This window comes from Oncorhynchus gorbuscha, linkage group LG03, assembly GCF_021184085.1.
Source record: "Oncorhynchus gorbuscha isolate QuinsamMale2020 ecotype Even-year linkage group LG03, OgorEven_v1.0, whole genome shotgun sequence".
Classification (NCBI taxonomy): Eukaryota; Metazoa; Chordata; class Actinopteri; order Salmoniformes; family Salmonidae; genus Oncorhynchus; species Oncorhynchus gorbuscha.
Genome location: NC_060175.1, coordinates 6,810,958 through 6,833,422, shown reverse-complemented (window position 1 = coordinate 6,833,422; position 22,465 = coordinate 6,810,958). Strand labels below are relative to the sequence as shown.

The following is a 22,465-nucleotide window of genomic DNA, read 5'->3' as shown; positions in this document are numbered from 1 at the left end:
CCTGCCTCCCCTACTAGGCTACCCTGCCGCCCCTACTAGGCTACCCTGCCGCCCCTACTAGGCTACCCTGCCGCCCCTACTAGGCTACCCTGCCGCCCCTACTAGGCTACCCTGCCGCCCCTACTAGGCTACCCTGCCGCCCCTACAGTCTAACCACTAGGCTACCCTGCCGCCCCTACACTCTAACCACTAGGCTACCCTGCCGCCCCTACTAGGCTACCCTGCCGCCCCTACTAGGCTACCCTGCCGCCCCTACTAGGCTACCCTGCCGCCCCTACTAGGCTACCCTGCCGCCCCTACTAGGCTACCCTGCCGCCCCTACAGTCTAACCACTAGGCTACCCTGCCGCCCCTACAGTCTAACCACTAGGCTACCCTGCCGCCCCTACACTCTAACCACTAGGCTACCCTGCCGCCCCTACACTCTAACCACTAGGCTACCCTGCCGCCTCTACACTCTAACCACTAGGCTACCCTGCCGCCTCTACACTCTAACCACTAGGCTACCCTGCCGCCCCTACACTCTAACCACTAGGCTACCCTGCCACCCCTACTAGGCTACCCTGCCGCCCCTACACTCTAACCACTAGGCTACCCTGCCGCCTCTACACTCTAACCACTAGGCTACCCTGCCGCCTCTACACTCTAACCACTAGGCTACCCTGCCGCCTCTACACTCTAACCACTAGGCTACCCTGCCGCCTCTACACTCTAACCACTAGGCTACCCTGCCGCCTCTACACTCTAACCACTAGGCTACCCTGCCGCCTCTACACTCTAACCACTAGGCTACCCTGCCGCCCCTACACTCTAACCACTAGGCTACCCTGCCGCCCCTACACTCTAACCACTAGGCTAGGTTAGATCACCAGAGAACTCCCAGGGTCCGTTAAGGACAGGAGGGTTGTAACACTACTCCTGACCAACGCCTCGTTCAGGTAATGGAGTCAGATAGATCGTGTTTGTTCAACTTGACCAGGTCATTGGTCAACTCCCCTGTCAGCGCTTTCCCTCCGTTTATCCTTCCATGCGGCTGTCCTTTTCTTTTCTCCTCATCCTGTCTGGTTAAGGTAAGTCTCCTCATCCTGTCTGGTTAAGGTAAGTATCCTCATCCTGTCTGGTTAAGGTAAGTATCCTCATCCTGTCTGGTTAAGGTAAGTATCCTCATCCTGTCTGGTTAAGGTAAATATCCTGATCCTGTCTGGTTAAGGTAAGTATCCTCATCCTGTCTGGTTAAGGTAAGTATCCTCATCCTGTCTGGTTAAGGTAAGTATCCTCATCCTGTCTGGTTAAGGTAAGTATCCTGATCTTTCCCCCTCATCCTGTCTGGTTAAGGTAAGTATCCTCATCCTGTCTGGTTAAGGTAAGTATCCTGATCTTTCCCCCTCATCCTGTCTGGTTAAGGTAAGTATCCTCATCCTGTCTGGTTAAGGTAAGTATCCTCATCCTGTCTGGTTAAGGTAAGTATCCTCATCCTGTCTGGTTAAGGTAAGTATCCTCATCCTGTCTGGTTAAGGTAAGTATCCTGATCTTTCCCCCTCATCCTGTCTGGTTAAGGTAAGTATCCTCATCCTGTCTGGTTAAGGTAAGTATCCTGATCTTTCCCCCGCATCCTGTCTGGTTAAGGTAAGTATCCTCATCCTGTCTGGTTAAGGTAAGTATCCTCATCCTGTCTGGTTAAGGTAAGTATCCTGATCCTGTCTGGTTAAGGTAAGTATCCTGATCCTGTCTGGTTAAGGTAAGTATCCTGATCCTGTCTGGTTAAGGTAAGTATCCTCATCCTGTCTGGTTAAGGTAAGTATCCTCATCCTGTCTGGTTAAGGTAAGTATCCTCATCCTGTCTGGTTAAGGTAAGTATCCTCATCCTGTCTGGTTAAGGTAAGTATCCTCATCCTGTCTGGTTAAGGTAAGTATCCTCATCCTGTCTGGTTAAGGTAAGTATCCTGATCCTGTCTGGTTAAGGTAAGTATCCTCATCCTGTCTGGTTAAGGTAAGTATCCTCATCCTGTCTGGTTAAGGTAAGTATCCTCATCCTGTCTGGTTAAGGTAAGTATCCTCATCCTGTCTGGTTAAGGTAAGTATCCTCATCCTGTCTGGTTAAGGTAAGCGTGAATAGAGAACTAAATTAACTAATCAATGAGGGAAATGATCAGTTCCAGGTACCTAATCAAGGAAAGTTGAACTTAACCCAGTTAGCACTTACCCTCTGTTTATCTACCATCTAACCCCGTCTATCTATCTGGTTAGGCAACAACATGGAAACAGGAGACTGATGGATCCTCATTGATTGGTTGAGTCAGTCCCAGACACCTCAACATGAGGACCGTAACGATCAATAAGGAAAACATCACCTCATTATCAGGAGCATTGAGCCATTGTGCATCCTGTTCCTGAATAAGTAGAAACATCTTTCTTGTGCGTGATTCTGGTGCGCTTCCAAACGGCGGTTTGATTTGTGTTACTATACTAACTAAAGAACCCAGCAGATATAACAAGGCATGGATAGATCAATAGATGGCTAAATAGGTTTTGATGCCGAGCGGTGTAGCGGTCTAAGGCACTGCATCACAGTGCAAGAGGCGCCACTACAGTCCCTGGTTCGAATCCAGGCTGTATCACAACCGGCCGTGATTGGGAGTCCCGTAGGGCGGCGCACAATTGGCCCAGTATCATCCGGGTTTGGCTCGGGGGCTAGGCCGTCCATTGTAAAATAAGAATGTGTTCTTAACTGACTTGTCTAGTTAAATAAAAGGGATACTGTAGAGCTTCCTGTCCTTGGACTCTGATCTCATGCGGCTGAGCTGTTGCCTGTGACAGCGGAGGCTCCAGGGGTTGTGGCTGATCTTCTCTGAGCCCAGGCCACTGTTGTTATCCAGCATCTGGAAGGGAATATCACTGTAGATCTGGAGCTCTAGACGAGGACTCTTCAGCTCCTGGAGACTGGAGGGAGAGGACACAGGGACAACAGGGTTAACAGTGGAGAGACCGCTGGTTAAACTAAAGCATGTCACTGTAGATCTGGAGCTCTAGACGAGGACTCTTCAGCTCCTGGAGACTGGAGGGAGAGGACACAGGGACAACAGGGTTAACAGTGGAGAGACCGCTGGTTAAACTAAAGCATGTCACTGTAGATCTGGAGCTCTAGACGGGGACTCTTCAGCTCCTGGAGACTGGAGGGAGAGGACACAGGGACAACAGGGTTAACAGCAGGGAGAGGACACAGGGACAACAGGGTTAATACAGGAGAGACCGCTGGTTAAACTAAAGCATGTCAGTGTGGATCTGGAGCCGCAGGTCAACTAACAGGTCAACTAACAGGTCAACTAACAGGTCAACTAACAGGTCAACTACAGCACCACAACATGTCAGTGTGGATCTGGAGCCGCAGGTCAACTAACAGGTCAACTAACAGGTCAACTAACAGGTCAACTAACAGGTCAACTACAGCACCACAACATGTCAGTGTGGATCTGGAGCCGCAGGTCAACTAACAGGTCAACTAACAGGTCAACTAACAGGTCAACTAACAGGTCAACTAACAGGTCAACTAACAGGTCAACTAACAGGTCAACTAACAGGTCAACTACAGCACCACAACATGTCAGTGTGGATCTGGAGCCGCAGGTCAACTAACAGGTCAACTAACAGGTCAACTAACAGGTCAACTAACAGGTCAACTAACAGGTCAACTAACAGGTCAACTAACAGGTCAACTACAGCACCACAACATGTCAGTGTGGATCTGGAGCTCCAGGGGCCTCACGTAGAAACAACACGCAATCTACAAAAATAGACCCCCAAAAGATGCGTGTGCCAGTTTTCACTCAAAAGTTGTCATTTCTAAAAACTAAATAGATGTGAGAATGTGCTTGACTTCCTGGTAACGGTAAACCATGTGTACGCTCGGTTTCTAGTGGTTGAAGCATTCCATTGCAAACAGGCAGATTAGATTAGTATTTTGTGCAGATATATGATGGCATGCCTATTCATAACAACAAAAACAACAACAGGTAAATATAATAACAAGATGTAATTATTGCAACAACAAAAAAATGTTAGATTCATATTTCTATTTCCTATTTAATTTCCATGATCATTTCAGAATAAATTGCTCATTTTTTCTGACTCGTGGATCATGCTGGTGAAGTTGGCTACAGGCAGACCTACAACATCCACATTTCATTGGACCCATTTTACAGTAGTAAATAGATCCCATATAGATCCCGTAAACTCAACGTGTAAATGTCGGACCAGTGTTTCATGAGCTGAAATAATAGATCCCAGAAATGTTTGATTTTGATTTGATTCAACACTCAAAAAAAAAAAAGCTAATTTCTCTCAAATGTTCAGTACGAATGCGTTTACATCTCTGTTAGCGGCCATTTTATCCTTTGCCAAGATAATCCATCCACCTGACAGGTGTGGCATATCAAGAAGCTGATTAAAACAGCATGATCATTACACAGGTGCACCTTGTGCTGGGGACTATAAAAGGGCACTAAAATGCCACAGATGTCTCAAGTTTTGAGGGAGCGGGAAATTGGCATGCTGACTGCAGGAATGTCCACCTTAGCTGTTGCCAGATAATTTAATGTTAATTTCTCTCCGCAGGCTTGTCCTACACGACGTCTCCGTCTGTTCGCCTGTCCTACACGACGTCTCAGCAGGCCTGTCCTACACGACGTCTCAGCAGGCCTACAGTAGGTCTGTCGTACAACACAAGGGAACACAGGTTAACAACTAACGCAGGCCACCGAAACACAAACCCAGGGACATCATAACAAATTCAACTAAGTTATAGCCAACCTACATTATTTTAGTCTATCATATGAACAAATCAGGCAACTGGGTCCTACTCACTTCTCAGTGCTGTCGCTCTCGTGTGGTAGCCTCTCCTCCTTGATATCAGAGGTAGACACACACCATCACCTATCCCCACTGCTCTACTCACTTCTCAGTGCTGTCACTCTCGTGTGGTAGCCTCTCCTCCTTGATCTCGGAGGTGGACACACACCATTCCCTATCCCCACAGCTCTACTCACTTCTCAGTGCTGTCACTCTCGTGTGGTAGCCTCTCCTCTTTGATCTCGGAGGTGGAGCGGAGGAGGCTGCGCCGGGAGTGTTTCCTCCGGGGTTGGTCCCTCTCCGGTAGGTCCTCGTGGTCCAGGATCTCGCTCTCCACGTACGGGTACGCTACCAAGTTGATGTATCCGTCAATATCCCCCTCAAAACATACCAACACCATGCCTAGAGGAGAGGGCAGAAGATGCACTTGGGTGGGTGATTTACCCAATTACATTTGAAATATTTCTGGATACATTAATGTTTACATTTTTACAAATTTAATTGGATTATAGAGTATGGAAAATCTTCTGAAAATATAAAATGTGTACGGGATAAAAACAAGCCTGCATTAAATATTTTGATGATGATAAGGGTCTTCCATGGGAGAAAGACTGAGACAGAAACCTGCTGTCAGAAACCTGGAACTACAGGAAAATACCACCAGTGTGTAAGATAAGCAGGGAAAGGGAAACGATATGGGTTCAGGTTTATAGGAGATAGAGGTGAATGTCATCTCATCTGGCCAGGCAGTCTGTCACAACGTCAGGGTTAGGGAGAGGTTGAGAGGGAACAGGAGAGCGAGAGAGACAGAAATAGGACTCATCTATCTCCTCTTTGAATCATTCTAGAGTGGTAGAGAATGTGTAGGTGACAGATTACAGAGAGAGACCGGCAGGGTGGGGCCAGAGTGGATAAATGATGCTAGCCACTCAGAGAGAGACGGAGGCGGACGAGGTAGGGAAAGGTAGAGTAGGGGCATTTCCTGAAACTTTCTGAAGAGACAATGAGAATGTCCTGTGTGTGTGTGAGGTATGAGCGTCGACCACTTTGTGTAGCCGTTAGCAATGATGCTAATGAAAACAGTCTTCTGGTTGATGGAAAGGCTTTCCCAAAAACATTCCCTATTAAATGGCAACTACAATGTAGCCTTGTCAGTTTTACAAACTCTCCCAACACGTGGGCTACAAAAAACACAGCTAGGGCAGGGAAGGATGGGGTGGAGTAATAATAATAATAATAATAATATATGCCATTTAGCAGACGCTTTTATCCAAAGCGACTTACAGTCATGTGTGCATACATTCTACGTATGGGTGGTCCCGGGGATCGAACCCACTATCCTGGCGTTACAAACGCCATGCTCTACCAACTGAGCTACAGAAGAGTAGGGAAGGGTGGGGGACGACAGGGCGGGGGACGGCAGGGCGGGGGACGGCAGGGTGGGGGACGGCAGGGCGGGGGACGACAGGGCGGGGGGGGCGACAGGGCGGGGGACGACAGGGCGGGGGACGACAGGGCGGGGGACGGCAGGGCGGGGGACGGCAGGGCGGGGGACGGCAGGGCGGGGGGACGGCAGGGCGGGGGGACGGCAGGGCACGGCATGGCGGGGGGGGAGGGGTGGCAGGGCATGGCGGGGGGCGGCATGGCGGGGGGGCGGCAGGGCGGGGGACGGCATGGCGGGTCATGGCGGGGGCGGCAGGGCCTGGGACGGCAGAGCGAGGGACGGCAGGGCGGGGGGACGGCAGGGCGGCAGGGGACGGCAGGGCACGGCATGGCGGGAGACGACAGGGAGGGGTAAGACAGGGAGGGGTAAGACAGGGAGGGGTACGACAGGGAGGGGTAAGACAGGGCGGGGGACAGCATGGAGGGGTAAGACAGGGCGGGGGACAGCATGGAGGGGTAAGACAGGGAGGGGGACAGCATGGAGGGGTACGACAGGGAGGGGTACAGCATGGAGGGCGACAGCATGGAGGGGTAAGACAGGGAGGGGGACAGCATGGAGGGGTACGACAGGGAGGGGGACAGCATGGATGGGTAAGACAGGGCGGGGGACAGCATGGAGGGGGACGACAGGGCAGGGGACAGCATGGAGGGGGACAGCATGGAGGGGTAAGACAGGGAGGGGGACAGCATGGAGGGGGACGACAGGGCGGGGGACAGCATGGAGGGGTAAGACAGGGAGGGGTACGACAGGGCGGGGGACAGCATGGAGGGGTAAGACAGGGCGGGGGACAGCATGGAGGGGTAAGACAGGGAGGGGTACGACAGGGCGGGGGACAGCATGGAGGGGTAAGACAGGGAGGGGGACAGCATGGATGGGTACGACAGGGAGAGGAACAGCATAGAGGGGTACGACAGGGAGGGGGACAGCATGGAGGGGTACGACAGGGCGGGGGACAGCATGGAGGGGTACGACAGGGCAGGGGAAGTATCAGGTTGGATGGGGAAGGGCAGCAGTGGGTAAATGCTCTTAGCCTCTCCTCTCCTGCCGACTCTTGAAAGATAGATGGATAGATGATGGATGGATAATGGATAGATAGATGATGAATGATGGATAGAGATGGATGGATGGATGGACGGTTAGACAGCAGCTAAGGTTTTAGACTCTCAGATCCGGCCTAGATGATGTCACCAGCCGACCAGGATCCGACACCGCTTAGCCAATGGAGACAGGGCTGATGTCAGGGGAGGACCATGTGTGCTTCCGTGTGTAAGTGAGAGACAGCCAGAGAACGTAAGAGGAGAAAACGTGATTATGTGAGAAACAGCAGTGTAACTGTACTCCTGAAACAGACAGCTAATTCTGTCAGGGATCAGTTTAATGACCATTAAATATTCAGCCTGTGTGTGTGTGTGTGTGTGTGTGTGTTCAGAGCTCTTACACACAAACTGGTTCAATCCCAGGTGAGCCCCTGGCATGAGCACATATTCAAAAATCTTCACCTTTTACAACATGACAAACGAGAACACATGGACCGATGGGACCTGATCCCAGATCAGCACTACAACATAACAAGACGACATGGACCGATGGGACCTGATCCCAGATCAGCACTACAACATGACAAACGAGAACACATGGACCGATGGGACCTGATCCCAGATCAGCACTACAACATGACAAATGAGAACACATGGACCGATGGGACCTGATCCCAGATCAGCACTACAACATAACAAGACGAGGGGACGGCAGGGCGGGGGGACCACGCGCTCTCACCACTGGTGTCCCCCAGGGCTCTGTTCTTGGCCCTCTCCTATTCTCGCTATACACCAAGTCACTTGGCTCTGTCATAACCTCACATGGTCTCTCTTATCATTGCTATGCAGACGACACACAATTAATCTTCTCCTTTCCCCCTTCTGATGACCAGGTGGCGAATCGCATCTCTGCATGTCTGGCAGACATATCAGTGTGGATGACGGATCACCACCTCAAGCTGAACCTCGGCAAGACGGAGCTGCTCTTCCTCCCGGGGAAGGACTGCCCGTTCCGCAGCCCGTCTGGTGTTCAACCTTCCCAAGTTCTCTCACGTCACCCCGCTCCTCCGTTCTCTCCACTGGCTTCCAGTTGAAGCTCGCATCCGCTACAAGACCATGGTGCTTGCCTACGGAGCTGTGAGGGGAACGGCACCTCAGTACCTCCAGGCTCTGATCAGGCCCTACACCCAAACAAGGGCACTGCGTTCATCCACCTCTGGCCTGCTCGCCTCCCTACCACTGAGGAAGTACAGCTCCCGCTCAGCCCAGTCAAAACTGTTCGCTGCTCTGGCCCCCCAATGGTGGAACAAACTCCCTCACGACGCCAGGACAGCGGAGTCAATCACCACCTTCCGGAGACACCTGAAACCCCACCTCTTTAAGGAATACCTAGGATAGGATAAGTAATCCCTCTCACCCCCCCTTAAGATTTAGATGCACTATTGTAAAGTGACTGTTCCACTGGATGTCATAAGGTGAATGCACCAATTTGTAAGTCGCTCTGGATAAGAGCGTCTGCTAAATGACTTAAATGTAAATGTATGTAAACATGGACCGATGGGACCTGATCCCAGATCAGCACTACAACATAACAAGACGACATGGACCGATGGGACCTGATCCCCAGATCAGCACTACAACATGACAAGACGACATGGACCGATGGGACCTGATCCCAGATCAGCACTACAACATGACAAGAAGACATGGACCGAAGGGACCTGATCCCCAGATCAGCACTACAACATGACAAGAAGACATGGACCGATGGGACCTGATCCCAGATCAGCACTACAACATAACAAACGAGAAGACATGGACCGATGGGACCTGATCCCAGATCAGCACTACAACATGACAAGACGACATGGACCGATGGGACCTGATCCCAGATCAGCACTACAACATGACAAACGAGAAGACAAACCATCATTCTTAAATGGAAGAAGTTTGGAGCCATCAAGACTCTTTCTAGAGCTGGCCGCCTGGCCAAACTGAGCAATTGGGGGAGAAGGGACTTGGTCAGGGAGGTGACCAAGAACCCGATGGTCACTCTGACAGAGCACCAGAGTTCCACTGTGTAGTTGGGAGAACTTTCCAGAAGGACAACCATCTCTGCAGCATTCAATCAAATCAGGCCTTTAGAGTGGCCAAATAGAAGCCACTCCTCAGTAAAAGGCACATGACAGCCCGCTTGGAGTTTGCCAAAAGGCACCTAGACTCTCAGACCATAAAAAATAAGATTCTATGGTCTGATGAAACCAAGATTGAATTCTTTGGCCTGAATGCCAAGCGTCACATCTGGAGGAAACACCTACAGGTGTGCCAAGCTTGTAGCATCATACCCAAGAAGACTCTAGGCTGTAATCACTGCAAAAGGTGCTTCAACAAAGTACAGAGTAAAGGTTCTGAATCATTGTGTGATATTTCAGTTGATTTAAAAAAAAAAAAAAAAAAATTGCAAACATTTCTAAAAACCTGCTTTTGCTTTGTCACTATGGGGTATCGTGTGTAGATTGAGGCTGGATCGTTTCCAAATACACTGTAGTTAACGGACAATGTTTACCTTTTTTTATTTGGGGCTATGGCAGTCAATTAATTGTAAAACATTCTAACAGTATTTCTGATTGTCTTCTCAACTCACCATCACATACTTTTAATGTGGGGCTTTGGCAGTCAATTGTAAATGAGTCTGACACATCTTATCTCACCTCCACTAATGAGATGGGTGTGTTTGACGCATGTCAGGGGGCGTGGTTGATAGCGCGCACCTCATCTCTACTGTCAACTCCAACCTGGATGGATATGTGGTCTTAATGCAGACGAGAGCGCTGAATCCAGCTTCACACAGATATGAGCTGGAGAAGGGTACTAATGAGTTTTATGGTGCTTTCAAGACAACTAGGCAAGTCGGGGGAAAAAAAACTAGGTCAAATCATGATGTCATTAACCTTCAAGTCGGAACTCTAGAAAGAGCCCAGAGTTCCTGAGTTGGATGACCATTCAAAATTATTTCCCCCAGTCGGAGGTCCGTCCGTCCCCCCGTCCCCCCATCCCCCAAGTTCCTAGTTGTCTTGGAACACACTGAAGCTGGAAGTCGGAGTTATCTATAATAATAATAATAATATATGCCATTTAGCAGACGCTTTTATCCAAAGCGACTTACAGTCATGTGTGCATACATTCTACGTATGGGTGGTCCCGGGACTGGAACCCACTACCCTGGCGTTACAAGCGCCATGCTCTACCAACTGAGCTACAGAAGGACCACACAGTTATCTGAGTTCCAAGTTGTTTTGAAAGCGGCATTAATGCTCAGAGAGAAAAAGCAGGGTATTTATTCCCTTTTAGTCAGAAACCAAAGCTCCTCCCGTAGTGACCTGTGAATGCAGTTCCATCAGCTGTTCGATTTCACTTACTGGCATATCAACTGAGCCAGGATCACAGTCAAACGGATTGGGAAGTAGGTCCCAAAGTGCTCATCCAAGCATTGGAGGTGAGCAGTCGTCACTCAAGTGGGGACACTTGCCGTTGCCGTTTTGTGTTAGAAACATGCACAGCCTGAGGGAAGGGGGCATGGTTCTCTTTTGAAAGACTCTCCAATAAGAATTAATTCCCCTGGATCCACCGATTCACTTTTTTCCACCATATCGATTGCGTTCGGTAATATCAAAGTCTCTGCAGTAGAGACACCCTAAACGACGCTGGGACAATTGCGCTACCGCCCTATGGGACTCCCAAACCCTGGCCGGTTGTGATACGGCCTGGAATCGAACCAGGGTCTGTAGTGACGCCTCTAGCACTGAGATGCAGTGCTTTAGACTACTGCATTTAGCCTACAGTCCTATCCAGAGCCACTTACAGGAACAATTAGGGTTAAGTGCCTTGCTCAAGGGCACATACAGATTTTTCACTTATTTGGCCCGGGGATTCGAACCAAAAACCCATCGCTCTTAACTGCTAGGCTACCTACCAAACTCAATAGGACCACGTTGACAGTGTTTTCTATTAGCACCGGCAGTTACCTCATCAGCCGGTTACTCATTTTCAGCCAGCTACTTTTCCACTTCATATTAACTAGGTTACTTTTCATTTAAAAAGTTTAAAATTCGCTAGTCCGATTGCCCGGGGGAAGTTGAAAAAAAACAGACAAGATTAATATAGTTAAGTAAAAATACAAATATATATTTAAAAAAATATATATACAAAAACTATATCAAACAATTAGGCCAGTCCCATCAGAACTGGATCAGTGGCCTCCAGATGTACTGTTTTACACGCTGTCCTCCCAATCTCAGAGTATAATTATTGTAGACCTGCATTGACAGGCACAAGCAGTTTTTTAAAATCATGCCGTTTTTTAAAATCATGCCGTTTTTTAAAACCATGCCGTTTTTTAAAATCATGCCGTTTTTTAAAAATCATGCCGTTTTTTAAAAATCATGCAGGGGGTTTTTTTGTTGATCATTTTAGAAATTCATTGCTAGTTAGTGAGTTATTTGTCCAGTTGCAGCTCATTTTTGGTCAGCAATGAAAATCCTGGGAAAGTGATGTGTGCATCACCTGTGTGTGCTTGTGGCCCATAGCCAGAGGAGAGAGACATTACACAGCAGGTAAAATAATGAAAACACAACAGACTAACAAGATAACCAATTCCAAACATAGTGTCATTTGGCTGGTTCTCGCTAGTTAACTATTAGTGTGTATTAAGGTCAATGTCATGTGCCATGTCCTAAAGTAACTCCTATAAGGTCAAGGTCTCCCCTGAACATGAAATATTTTTTACCTTACAAATAGATAAATATCTTAGTTCGCTACCTCGCCTGTCTTAGCCATTTGATCCCTGGTTCATTGAATGAGGGAATCATTTTATAGAAGACAAAAACTATTTGGTTGTAATTGCATTGTTGCAGGGTGGCCAACCATCCTCCTGGAGAGATACTGGGTGTGCAAGATGGCCAACCATCCTCCTGGAGAGATACTGGGTGTGCAGGACGGCCAACCATCCTCCTGGAGAGATACTGGGTGTGCAGGACGGCCAACCATCCTCCTGGAGAGATGCTGGGTGTGCAGGATTGCCAACCATCCTCCTGGAGAGATGCTGGGTGTGCAGGATGGCCAACCATCCTCCTGGAGAGATGCTGGGTGTGCAGGATGGCCAACCATCCTCCTGGAGAGATACTGGGTGTGCAGGATGGCCAACCATCCTCCTGGAGAGATACTGGGTGTGCAGGATGGCCAACCATCCTCCTGGAGAGATACTGGGTGTGCAGGATGGCCAACCATCCTCCTGGAGAGATACTGGGTGTGCAGGATGGCCAACCATCCTCCTGGAGAGATACTGGGTTTGCAGGATGGCCAACCACGTTAGATAAAATACAGAACGGTTCCGGATTCGACCATATTAATGACCAAAAGCTCGTATTTCTGTGTGTTATTATGTTATAATTAAGTCTGATTTGATAGAGCAGTCTGACTGAGCAGCAGCAGGCCCGTAATCATTCATTCAAACAGCACTTTCGTGCATTTTGCCAGCAGCTCTTTGCAAGCACAGCGCTGTTTATGGCTTCAAGCCTATCAGCCTAATGGCTGGTGTAACCAATGTGAAATGGCTAGCTAGTTAGCTGGGTGTCCGCTAATACCGTTTCAAACATCACTCGCTTTTAGATTTGCGGCTTTTGTGGAGCGATGGGTAACGCTGTTTTGAGTGTGGCTGTTGTCGATGTGTTCCTGGTTCGAGCCCAGGTAGGGGCGAGGAGGGGGACGGAAGCTATACTGTTACACTGGCAATACTATAGTGCCTATAAGAACATCCAATAGTCAAAGGTATATGAAATACAAATGGTATAGAGAGAAATAGTCCTATAAATACTATATTAATAACTACAACCTAAAACCTCTTACCTTGGAATATTGAAATCTCATGTTAAAAGGAACCACCAGCTTTCATATGTTCTCATGTGCTGAGCAAGGAACTTAAACGTTTATTACATGGCACATTTTTACATGGCACACATTACTTTCTTCTCCAACACTTTGTTTTTGCATTATTTAAACCAAATTGAACATGTTTCATTTATTTGAGGCTAAATTGATTTTATTGATGTATTATATTAAGATAAAAATAAGTGTTTATTCAGTAATGTTGTAATTGTCATTATTACAAACAAAAAAAATTAATAATACATTATTTTTTTTTTTTTTTATTTTTTTAATAATTAAAAAAAATATATAATAATAATAATAATAATAATAATAATAATAATAGGCCGAATAATCTGTATCTGCTTTTTTGGTCCTCCAATAGTCGGTATCGATATCGGCGTTGAAAAATCATAATCTCTAGTATATATATATATATATGTATGTTGGATTTCAATGTATGTCAGTATAATAAGCAAGACAACAACAAAAACACATCTCTCTCAATGGAAATATTTTTACAAGGGGGAAAAAAAATAGTTGGACCTAATTCAACTTCTATCCACCTAGAGCAACAATAAAGTCTGTGAATAAAGCCTCCTACGAGGACATCATGTACCCTTTCTCCTCCTGATGGATACCAGGTATCCATATGTATGTTAGAGTGTGACCTCAAGTCGTCTGTCAGGAAATACAACAGTACATTCTCCTAAAAATTAACCGCTGAGAGACACGGTACAGATCTCTCACTGCCTCCTCCTACAGGAACCACAGACCAGAGCCAGCACCACAGAACACAGGCAGACCAGAGCCAGCACCACAGAACACAGGCAGACCAGAGCCAGCACCACAGAACACAGCCAGACGAGAGCCAACACCACAGACCACAGCCAGACCAGACCACAGCCAGACCAGAGCCAACACCACAGACCACAGCCAGACCAGACCACAGCCAGACCAGAGCCAACACCACAGACCACAGCCAGACGAGAGCCAACACCACAGACCACAGCCAGACCAGAGCCAACACCACAGAACACAGCCAGACCAGAACCAGCACCACAGAACACAGCCAGACCAGAACCAGCACCACAGAACACAGCCAGACCAGAACCAGCACCACAGAACACAGCCAGACCAGAACCAGCACCACAGAACACAGCCAGACCAGAACCAGCACCACAGACCATAGCCAGACCAGAACCAGCACCACAGAACACAGCCAGACCAGAACCAGCACCACAGACCACAGCCAGACGAGAGCCAACACCACAGACCACAGCCAGACCAGACCACAGCCAGACCAGACCACAGCCAGACCAGAACCAACACCACAGACCACAGCCAATACCACAGACCACAGCCAGACGAGAGCCAACACCACAGACCACAGCCAACACCACAGCCAGACCAGAACCAGCACCACATACCATAGCCAGACCAGAGCCAACACCACAGCCAGAGGCAGAACCACCGACCACAGTCAGACGAGAGCCAACACCACAGCTATTTCCACTGCAGTGCTTTTAATAGCTGTCTAACTCAAAATGATTGATTAGACCAAATGATGCCATCCCAAACACAGATGGCTGGCTGGGGAGGCAGGCGTGCTGCTCTACGTGCGTTAGAACACTGTGATTTACTCATGATTTAGAACCACGGACACACTGTAAACGAAGAAAAATATCCTCATCAGTTAGTCACACCTTGCACGTAGAGTAGATTACGTTCATATATATATATATATATATATATCAACAATCCCTGCTCCAAGTCTATGGATTCATTTTGTGAATATCCCAAAGAATCATGGTCCTGTTTTGTTCTAGTTAGCTCTGTCCTCTCGTAGATGCATAGACAACGTGGCTCATGTTAACGTCTGCCTGATATTATAGTTATAACATCCGGTCTCCTCTCTCAAATAGAGAACTCTGTGTCCTGTCGAACCTGCCAAGAAAAGGCCACACCCACACAGTGACAACAGGAGAATCAGATCAAAGCCTATGAGAACTCCTGGTCTGTCCTACTTTTGGCAGGGTGTGACATTGTTTTTCCCAGGAGACTTAGTGACAGTGTGCATCAAGGTCTCTCTCTCTCTGAAGGCTGCAGGGGAAAGCCTCTGAGTGGGTGACGAGGACTGAATCCTACAGGAAACTAGGCTGTCCGTGTGACACGTCAAGAGAACACACTCAGGAAACTAGGCTGTCTGTGTGACACGTCAAGAGAACACACTCAGGAAACTAGGCTGTCTGTGTGACACGTCAAGAGAACACACTCAGGAAACTAGGCTGTCTGTGTGACACGTCAAGAGAACACACTCAGGAAACTAGGCTGTCTGTGTGACACGTCAAGAGAACACACTCAGGAAACTAGGCTGTCTGTGTGACACGTCAAGAGAACACACTCAGGAAACTAGGCTGTCTGTGTGACACGTCAAGAGAACACACTCAGGAAACTAGGCTGTCTGTGTGACACGTCAAGAGAACACACTCAGGAAACTAGGCTGTCTGTGTGACACGTCAAGAGAACACACTCAGGAAACTAGGCTGTCTCAAATCAAATCAAATTTTATTTGTCACATACACATGGTTAGCAGATGTTAATGCGAGTGTAGCGAAATGCTTGTGCTTCTAGTTCCGACAATGCAGTGATAACCAACAAGTAATCTAACTAACAATTTCAAAACTACTGTCTTATACACAGTGTAAGGGGATAAGGAATATGTACATAAGGATATATGAATGAGTGATGGTACAGAGCAGCATACAGTAGATGGTATCGAGTACAGTATATCGAGTACAGCATATGAGATGAGTGTGTAGACAAAGTAAACAAAGTGGCATAGTTAAAGTGGCTAGTGATACATGTATTACATAAGGATGCAGTCGGTGATGTAGAGTACAGTATATACGTATGCATATGAGATGAATAATGTAGGGTAAGTAACATTATATAAGGTAGCATTGTTTAAAGTGGCTAGTGATATATTTAAATCATTTCCCATCAATTCCCATTATTAAAATGGCTGGAGTTGGGTCAGTGTCAATGACAGTGTGTTGGCAGCAGCCACTCAATGTTAGTGGTGGCTGTTTAACAGTCTGATGGCCTTGAGATAGAAGCTGTTTTTCAGTCTCTCGGTCCCAGCTTTGATGCACCTGTACTGACCTCGCCTTCTGGATGATAGCGGGGTGAACAGGCAGTGGTTCGGGTGGTTGATGTCCTTGATGATCTTTATGGCCTTCCTGTAACATCGGGTGGTGTAGGTGTCCTGGAGGGCAGGTAGTTTGCCCCCGGTGATGCGTTGTGCAGTCCTCACTACCCTCTGGAGAGCCTTACGGTTGAGGGCGGAGCAGTTGTCGTACCAGGCGGTGATACAGCCCGCCAGGATGCTCTCGATTGTGCATCTGTAGAAGTTTGTGAGTGCTTTTGGTGACAAGCCGAATTTCTTCAGCCTCCTGAGGTTGAAGAGGCACTGCTGCTCCTTCTTCACGACGCTGTCAGTGTGAGTGGACCAATTCAGTTTGTCTGTGATGTGTATGCCGAGGAACTTAAAACTTGCTACCCTCTCCACTACTGTTCCATCGATGTGGATAGGGGGGTGTTCCCTCTGCTGTTTCCTGAAGTCCACAATCATCTCCTTAGTTTAAGTTGACGTTGAGTGTGAGGTTATTTTCCTGACACCACACTCCGAGGGCCCTCACCTCCTCCCTGTAGGCCGTCTCGTCGTTGTTGGTAATCAAGCTTACCACTGTTGTGTTGTCCGCAAACTTGATGATTGAGTTGGAGGCGTGCGTGGCCACGCAGTCGTGGGTGAACAGGGAGTACAGGAGAGGGCTCAGAACGCACCCTTGTGGGGCCCCCGTGTTGAGGATCAGCGGGGAGGAGATGTTGTTGCCTACCCTCACCACCTGGGGGTGGCCCGTCAGGAAGTCCAGTACCCAGTTGCACAGGGCGGGGTCGAGACCCAGGGTCTCGAGCTTGATGACGAGCTTGGAGGGTACTATGGTGTTGAATGCCGAGCTGTAGTCGATGAACAGCATTCTCACATAGGTATTCCTCTTGTCCAGGTGGGTTAGGGCAGTGTGCAGTGTGGTTGAGATTGCATCGTCTGTGGACCTATTTGGGCGGTAAGCAAATTGGAGTGGGTCTAGGGTGTCAGGTAGGGTGGAGGTGATATGGTCCTCGACTAGTCTCTCAAAGCACTTCATGATGACGGAAGTGAGTGCTACGGGGCGGTAGTCGTTTAGCTCAGTTACCTTAGCTTTCTTGGGAACAGGAACAATGGTGGCCCTCTTGAAGCATGTGGGAACAGCAGACTGGTATAGGGATTGATTGAATATGTCCGTAAACACACCGGCCAGCTGGTCTGCGCATGCTCTGAGGGCGCGGCTGGGGATGCCGTCTGGGCCTGCAGCCTTGCGAGGGTTAACACGTTTAAATGTCTTACTCACCTCGGCTGCAGTGAAGGAGAGACCGCATGTTTTCGTTGCAGGCCGTGTCAGTGGCACTGTATTGTCCTCAAAGCGGGCAAAAAAGTTATTTAGTCTGCCTGGGAGCAAGACATCCTGGTCCGTGACTGGGCTGGGTTTCTTCTTGTAGTCCGTGATTGACTGTAGACCCTGCCACATGCCTCTTGTGTCTGAGCCATTGAATTGAGATTCCACTTTGTCTCTGTACTGACGCTTAGCTTGTTTAATAGCCTTGCGGAGGGAATAGCTGCATTGTTTATATTCGGACATGTTACCAGACACCTTGCCCTGATTAAAAGCAGTGGTTCGCGCTTTCAGTTTCACGCGAATGCTGCCATCAATCCACGGTTTCTGGTTTGGGAATGTTTTTATCGTTGCTATGGGAACGACATCTTCGACACACGTTCTAATGAACTCGCACACCGAATCAGCGTATTCGTCAATATTTTCATCTGACGCAATACGAAACATGTCCCAGTCCACATGATGGAAGCAGTCTTGGAGTGTAGAGTCAGCTTGGTCTGACCAGCGTTGGACAGACCTCAGCATGGGAGCTGTTTTAGCTTCTGCCTGTAGGCAGGGATCAGCAAAATAGAGTCGTGGTCAGCTTTCCCGAAAGGGGGGTGGGGCAGGGCCTTATATGCGTCGCGGAAGTTAGAGTAACAATGATCCAAGGTTTTACCACCCCTGGTTGCGCAATCGATATGCTGATAAAATTTAGGGAGTCTTGTTTTCAGATTAGCTTTGTTAAAATCCCCAGCTACAATGAATGCATCCTCCGGATAAATGGTTTCCAGTTTGCAAAGAGTTAAATAAAGTTCGTTCAGAGCCATCGATGTGTCTGCTTGGGGGGGGATATATACGGCTGTGATTATAATCGAAGAGAATTCTCTTGGAAGATAATGCGGTCTACATTTGATTGTGAGGAATTCTAAATCAGGTGAACAGAAGGATTTGAGTTCCTGTATGTTTCCTTCATCACACCATGTCCCGTTAGTCATGAGGCATACGCCCCCGCCACTCTTCTTACCAGAAAGATGTTTGTTTCTGTCGGCGCGATGCGTGGAGAAACCCGTTGGCTGCACCGCATCGGATAGCGTCTTCCCAGTAAGCCATGTTTCCGTGAAGCAGAGAACGTTGCAGTCTCTGATGTTCCTCTGGAATGCCACCCTTGCTCGGATTTCGTCAACCTTGTTGTCAAGAGACTGGACATTGGCAAGAAGAATGCTGGGAAGTGGTGCGCGATGTGCCCTTTTTCGGAGTCTGACCAGAACACCGCCTTGTTTCCCTCTTTTTCGGAGTCGTTTCCTTGGGTCGCTGCATGCGATCCATTCCGTTGTCCTGTTTGTAAGGCAGAACACAGGATCCGCGTCGCGGAAAACATATTCTTGGTCGTACTGATGGTGAGTTGACGCTGATCTTATATTCAGTAGTTCTTCTCGACTGTATGTAATGAAACCTAAGATGACCTGGGGTACGTCAAGAGAACACACTCAGGAAACTAGGCTGTCTGTGTGACACGTCAAGAGAACACACTCAGGAACAATGTTGGTTGAGAATCAGACCTCATTGTCTTCTGTCTGCAACGTTTAGGAGTGGAGAGACCCTAGGAGGGAGGGACCCTAGGAGGGGTGGAGAGACCCTAGGAGGGGTAGGAGTGGAGAGACCCTAGGAGGGGTAGGAGTGGAGAGACCCTAGGAGGGGTAGGAGTGGAGAGACCCTAGGAGGGGTAGGAGTGGAGAGACCCTAGGAGGGGTAGGAGGGAGAGACCCTAGGAGGGGGAGAGACCCTAGGAGGAGTGGAGAGACCCTAGGAGGGGTAGGAGGTGGAGAGACCCTAGGAGGGGTAGGAGTGGAGAGACCCTAGGAGGGGTAGGAGTGGAGAGACCCTAGGAGGGGTAGGAGTGGAGAGACCCTAGGAGGGGTAGGAGTGGAGAGACCCTAGGAGGGGTAGGAGTGGAGAGACCCTAGGAGGGGTAGGAGTGGAGAGACCCTAGGAGGGGTAGGAGTGTCGACGAACAGATGAATGAATGAATGGTGTGTGTGTGTGTGTGTGTGTGTGTGTGTGTGTGTGTGTGTGTGTGTGTGTGTGTGTGTGTGTGTGTGTGTGTGTGTGTGTGTGTGTGTGTGTGTGTGTGTGTGTGTGTGTGTGTGTGTGTTCCTCCTCTTACCTTTGTACTCTGCTGTAAACTCTTTCATCTCCGGAGGCAGCGACTCGTAGAAGCGTTGCTCCCGGCTGATGAGGGGTTTACACACCGTGTGGTCGTCGTAACGCATCATACTGGTGTGCCCTCCCACCTGGTGTACGAAGGGCTCTAGTGGTACCCCTCCACACCGCCGCCCCCCCTGGCCCAGCCCCCCGAGGCCTAACCCTGCCTGACTCGCTCCGTGCTTCCCCGTTGCTGCTTCCATGGTGTGGGGAAGGCACATGGCGTTGGAGGGCCTGGTGGGGGTGGCGGGGGCATGGGCGAGCAGGCCGGGCGAGCGTGGGGTGCAGGGAGGCAGCTGGGAACGCACGCTGCCGCCGGGAGGGGGAGGAGCCAGCCCGCCAGCCGCAACCCAAACGGACCAATCAGATCCCGGCTCCTCGATGAAGAGCACCGGGCGATGACGTCACACCTCCGACAGCCACCTGAGAGATGTGAGGCAGGGTGGGGAAAGAAAGACGGAGAGAGAGAAGAGAACAACGTCAGTCAGAATTGTTCCTTATTCAGGCCTTATTAGGGGTGTGATGTTTAAACACATTTGGGATCGTTGGTGAGTGAGCAGAGCGCGAGAGAGCGAGAGAGCGAGAGAGAGGGAGAGAGAGCGAGAGAGAGGGAGAGAGAGCGCGAGAGAGAGGGAGAGAGAGCGCGAGAGAGAGGGAGAGCGCGAGAGAGAGGGAGAGCGCGAGAGAGAGGGAGAGCGCGAGAGAGAGGGAGAGCGCGAGAGAGAGGGAGAGCGCGAGAGAGAGGGAGAGCGCGAGAGAGAGGGAGAGCGCGAGAGAGAGGGAGAGCGCAAGAGAGCGCGAGAGAGGGAGAGCGCGAGAGAGAGGGAGAGCGCGAGAGAGAGGGAGAGATCGAGAGAGGGAGAGCGCGAGAGAGTGAGAGGGTTAATTGAGTGAGTGAACTAGCCGTAAGCAGAACAGCATTTGAAGTATTTCCCATCCCAGGGCTCCGACAGCATCCAAACTGATTCACTATATAGTGCACTACTTTGACAAGAGCCCATAAGACACTATATAGGGAATAGGGTGCCATTTGGGAACGCAGCCATACATTCCCCCCCAACAACAACAACACAAGAACTGCACACACGTCAAAGCCACATGACCTGGAAAATATAATTCCTCATAAAGTCCAACTACCTCATAAAATATCATTCTAATAATGCTGGGGTGCTTAAATTTGTCCTGTTACACACTTGTACAAGTGTTTTGAATGAAAATGTCTTTCTTGCGTATCGTAACTCTCCCTGAGACAAGCGCAGGGAGAGGGGTCACGGCCAGGGTCACCAATGTCCAGGGCCCCCAATTATGGTTTCATTTCCTTGCTCAAGGGCAAGCTCTTCGTCCCCGGGATTCAAACCCACGACCTTTTGGTTACTGGCCCCCTATTAATATGTATAGGTCTCAGTGGAGGCCCAGGCTTAGCTACTCTCTGTAAGTAGGGGGATGTTTGAGTTACAGATACACTTTAAAACAACAACGTTAGGACATAGGAGTCTGCAGTGTCTCAGTGGAGGCCCAGGCTTAAGAGAGAGACACACCTGAAATCTTCCAGTGGAAAAATTAATGTATGGATCTGTAGGTTAATCTGCAGAGAGCCAATCGGGACTCCTTATCCATGTAACAGAACAAACAGATAGCTCACCTGACTCACCGGCCTACCGGATTAGTCATCTGACAGGTGATGTCTTTTCCATTCACCAATAGAAGCTTTCCCAAATATAGGCTAATCAATTGTTAAAACGACACAGGGGTCTGTTTTCCAGAGAGCATGTTGACTGGCTGCATCACCGCTTGGTGTGACAAATGCTCGGCATCCGACTGCAAGGCGCTACAGAGGGTAGTGCATACGACCCAAGACCCAGTACATAGCTGGGGCCAAGCTTCCAGCCACCCAGCACCTCTATACCAGGCAGTTTCAGAGGAAGTCACAAAACATTTCAAAGATTCCAGCCACCCAAGTCATATACTGTTTACCCTGCTACTTAACAGCAAGCAGTACCAATGCACCAAGTCTGGAACCAACAGGAACCTGAACAAGCCTTAAGACTGCTAAAAAGTTAGCTAAACAGCTAGCTAAACAGCTAGCTAAACAGCTAGCTAAACAGCTAGCTAAACAGCTAGCTAAACAGCTAAACAGCTAGCTAAACAGCTAGCTAAAAAGTTAGCTAAACAGCTAGCTAAACAGTTAGCTAAACAGCTAGCTAAACAGCTAGCTAAACAGCTAGCTAAACAGCTAGCTAAACAGCTAGCTAAACAGCTACCCGGAATATCGGCATTGACCCTTTTTGCCCAAACTTTTTTTGACTCATCACATACGCTGCTATTGTTTATTATTATGTGTTTAATCTTTTTATTATTTCTCTTTTCTGTCTCTCTGCATTGTTGGGAAGAACCCGTAAGTAACAATGTCACTGTTAGTCTACACTTGTTGTTTACCAAGGATGTTACAAATACAATGATTTGGTACAGGAGTAGGCGAGGAGGCGTAATCTGGGACAACTGGCCCATAGTAGTGACAACTGGCCCATAGCAGTGACAACT

General features: G+C 48.9%; 1 protein-coding gene across 4 annotated transcripts in view; it reads right to left on the bottom strand.

Moving 5' to 3' along the window:
• LOC124025340 (spidroin-2-like) overlaps window positions 1-22,465 on the bottom strand; it is a 69,586-nt gene that overhangs the window by 10,497 nt on the left and 36,624 nt on the right. For 3 of the 4 annotated variants that reach the window (XM_046338865.1, XM_046338867.1, XM_046338866.1), the window contains exons 2-4: window positions 19,887-20,347; window positions 5,042-5,246; window positions 2,758-2,939 (exon numbers count right to left, since the gene is read on the bottom strand). In XM_046338865.1, the coding sequence (XP_046194821.1) occupies window positions 2,758-2,939; window positions 5,042-5,246; window positions 19,887-20,145 (646 nt within the window). In that variant the 5' untranslated portion in view covers window positions 20,146-20,347. Of the gene's footprint in view, window positions 1-2,757; window positions 2,940-4,950; window positions 4,984-5,041; window positions 5,247-19,886; window positions 20,348-22,465 lie in introns of those variants that run through there. The other variant, XM_046338868.1, reaches the window with a different exon arrangement.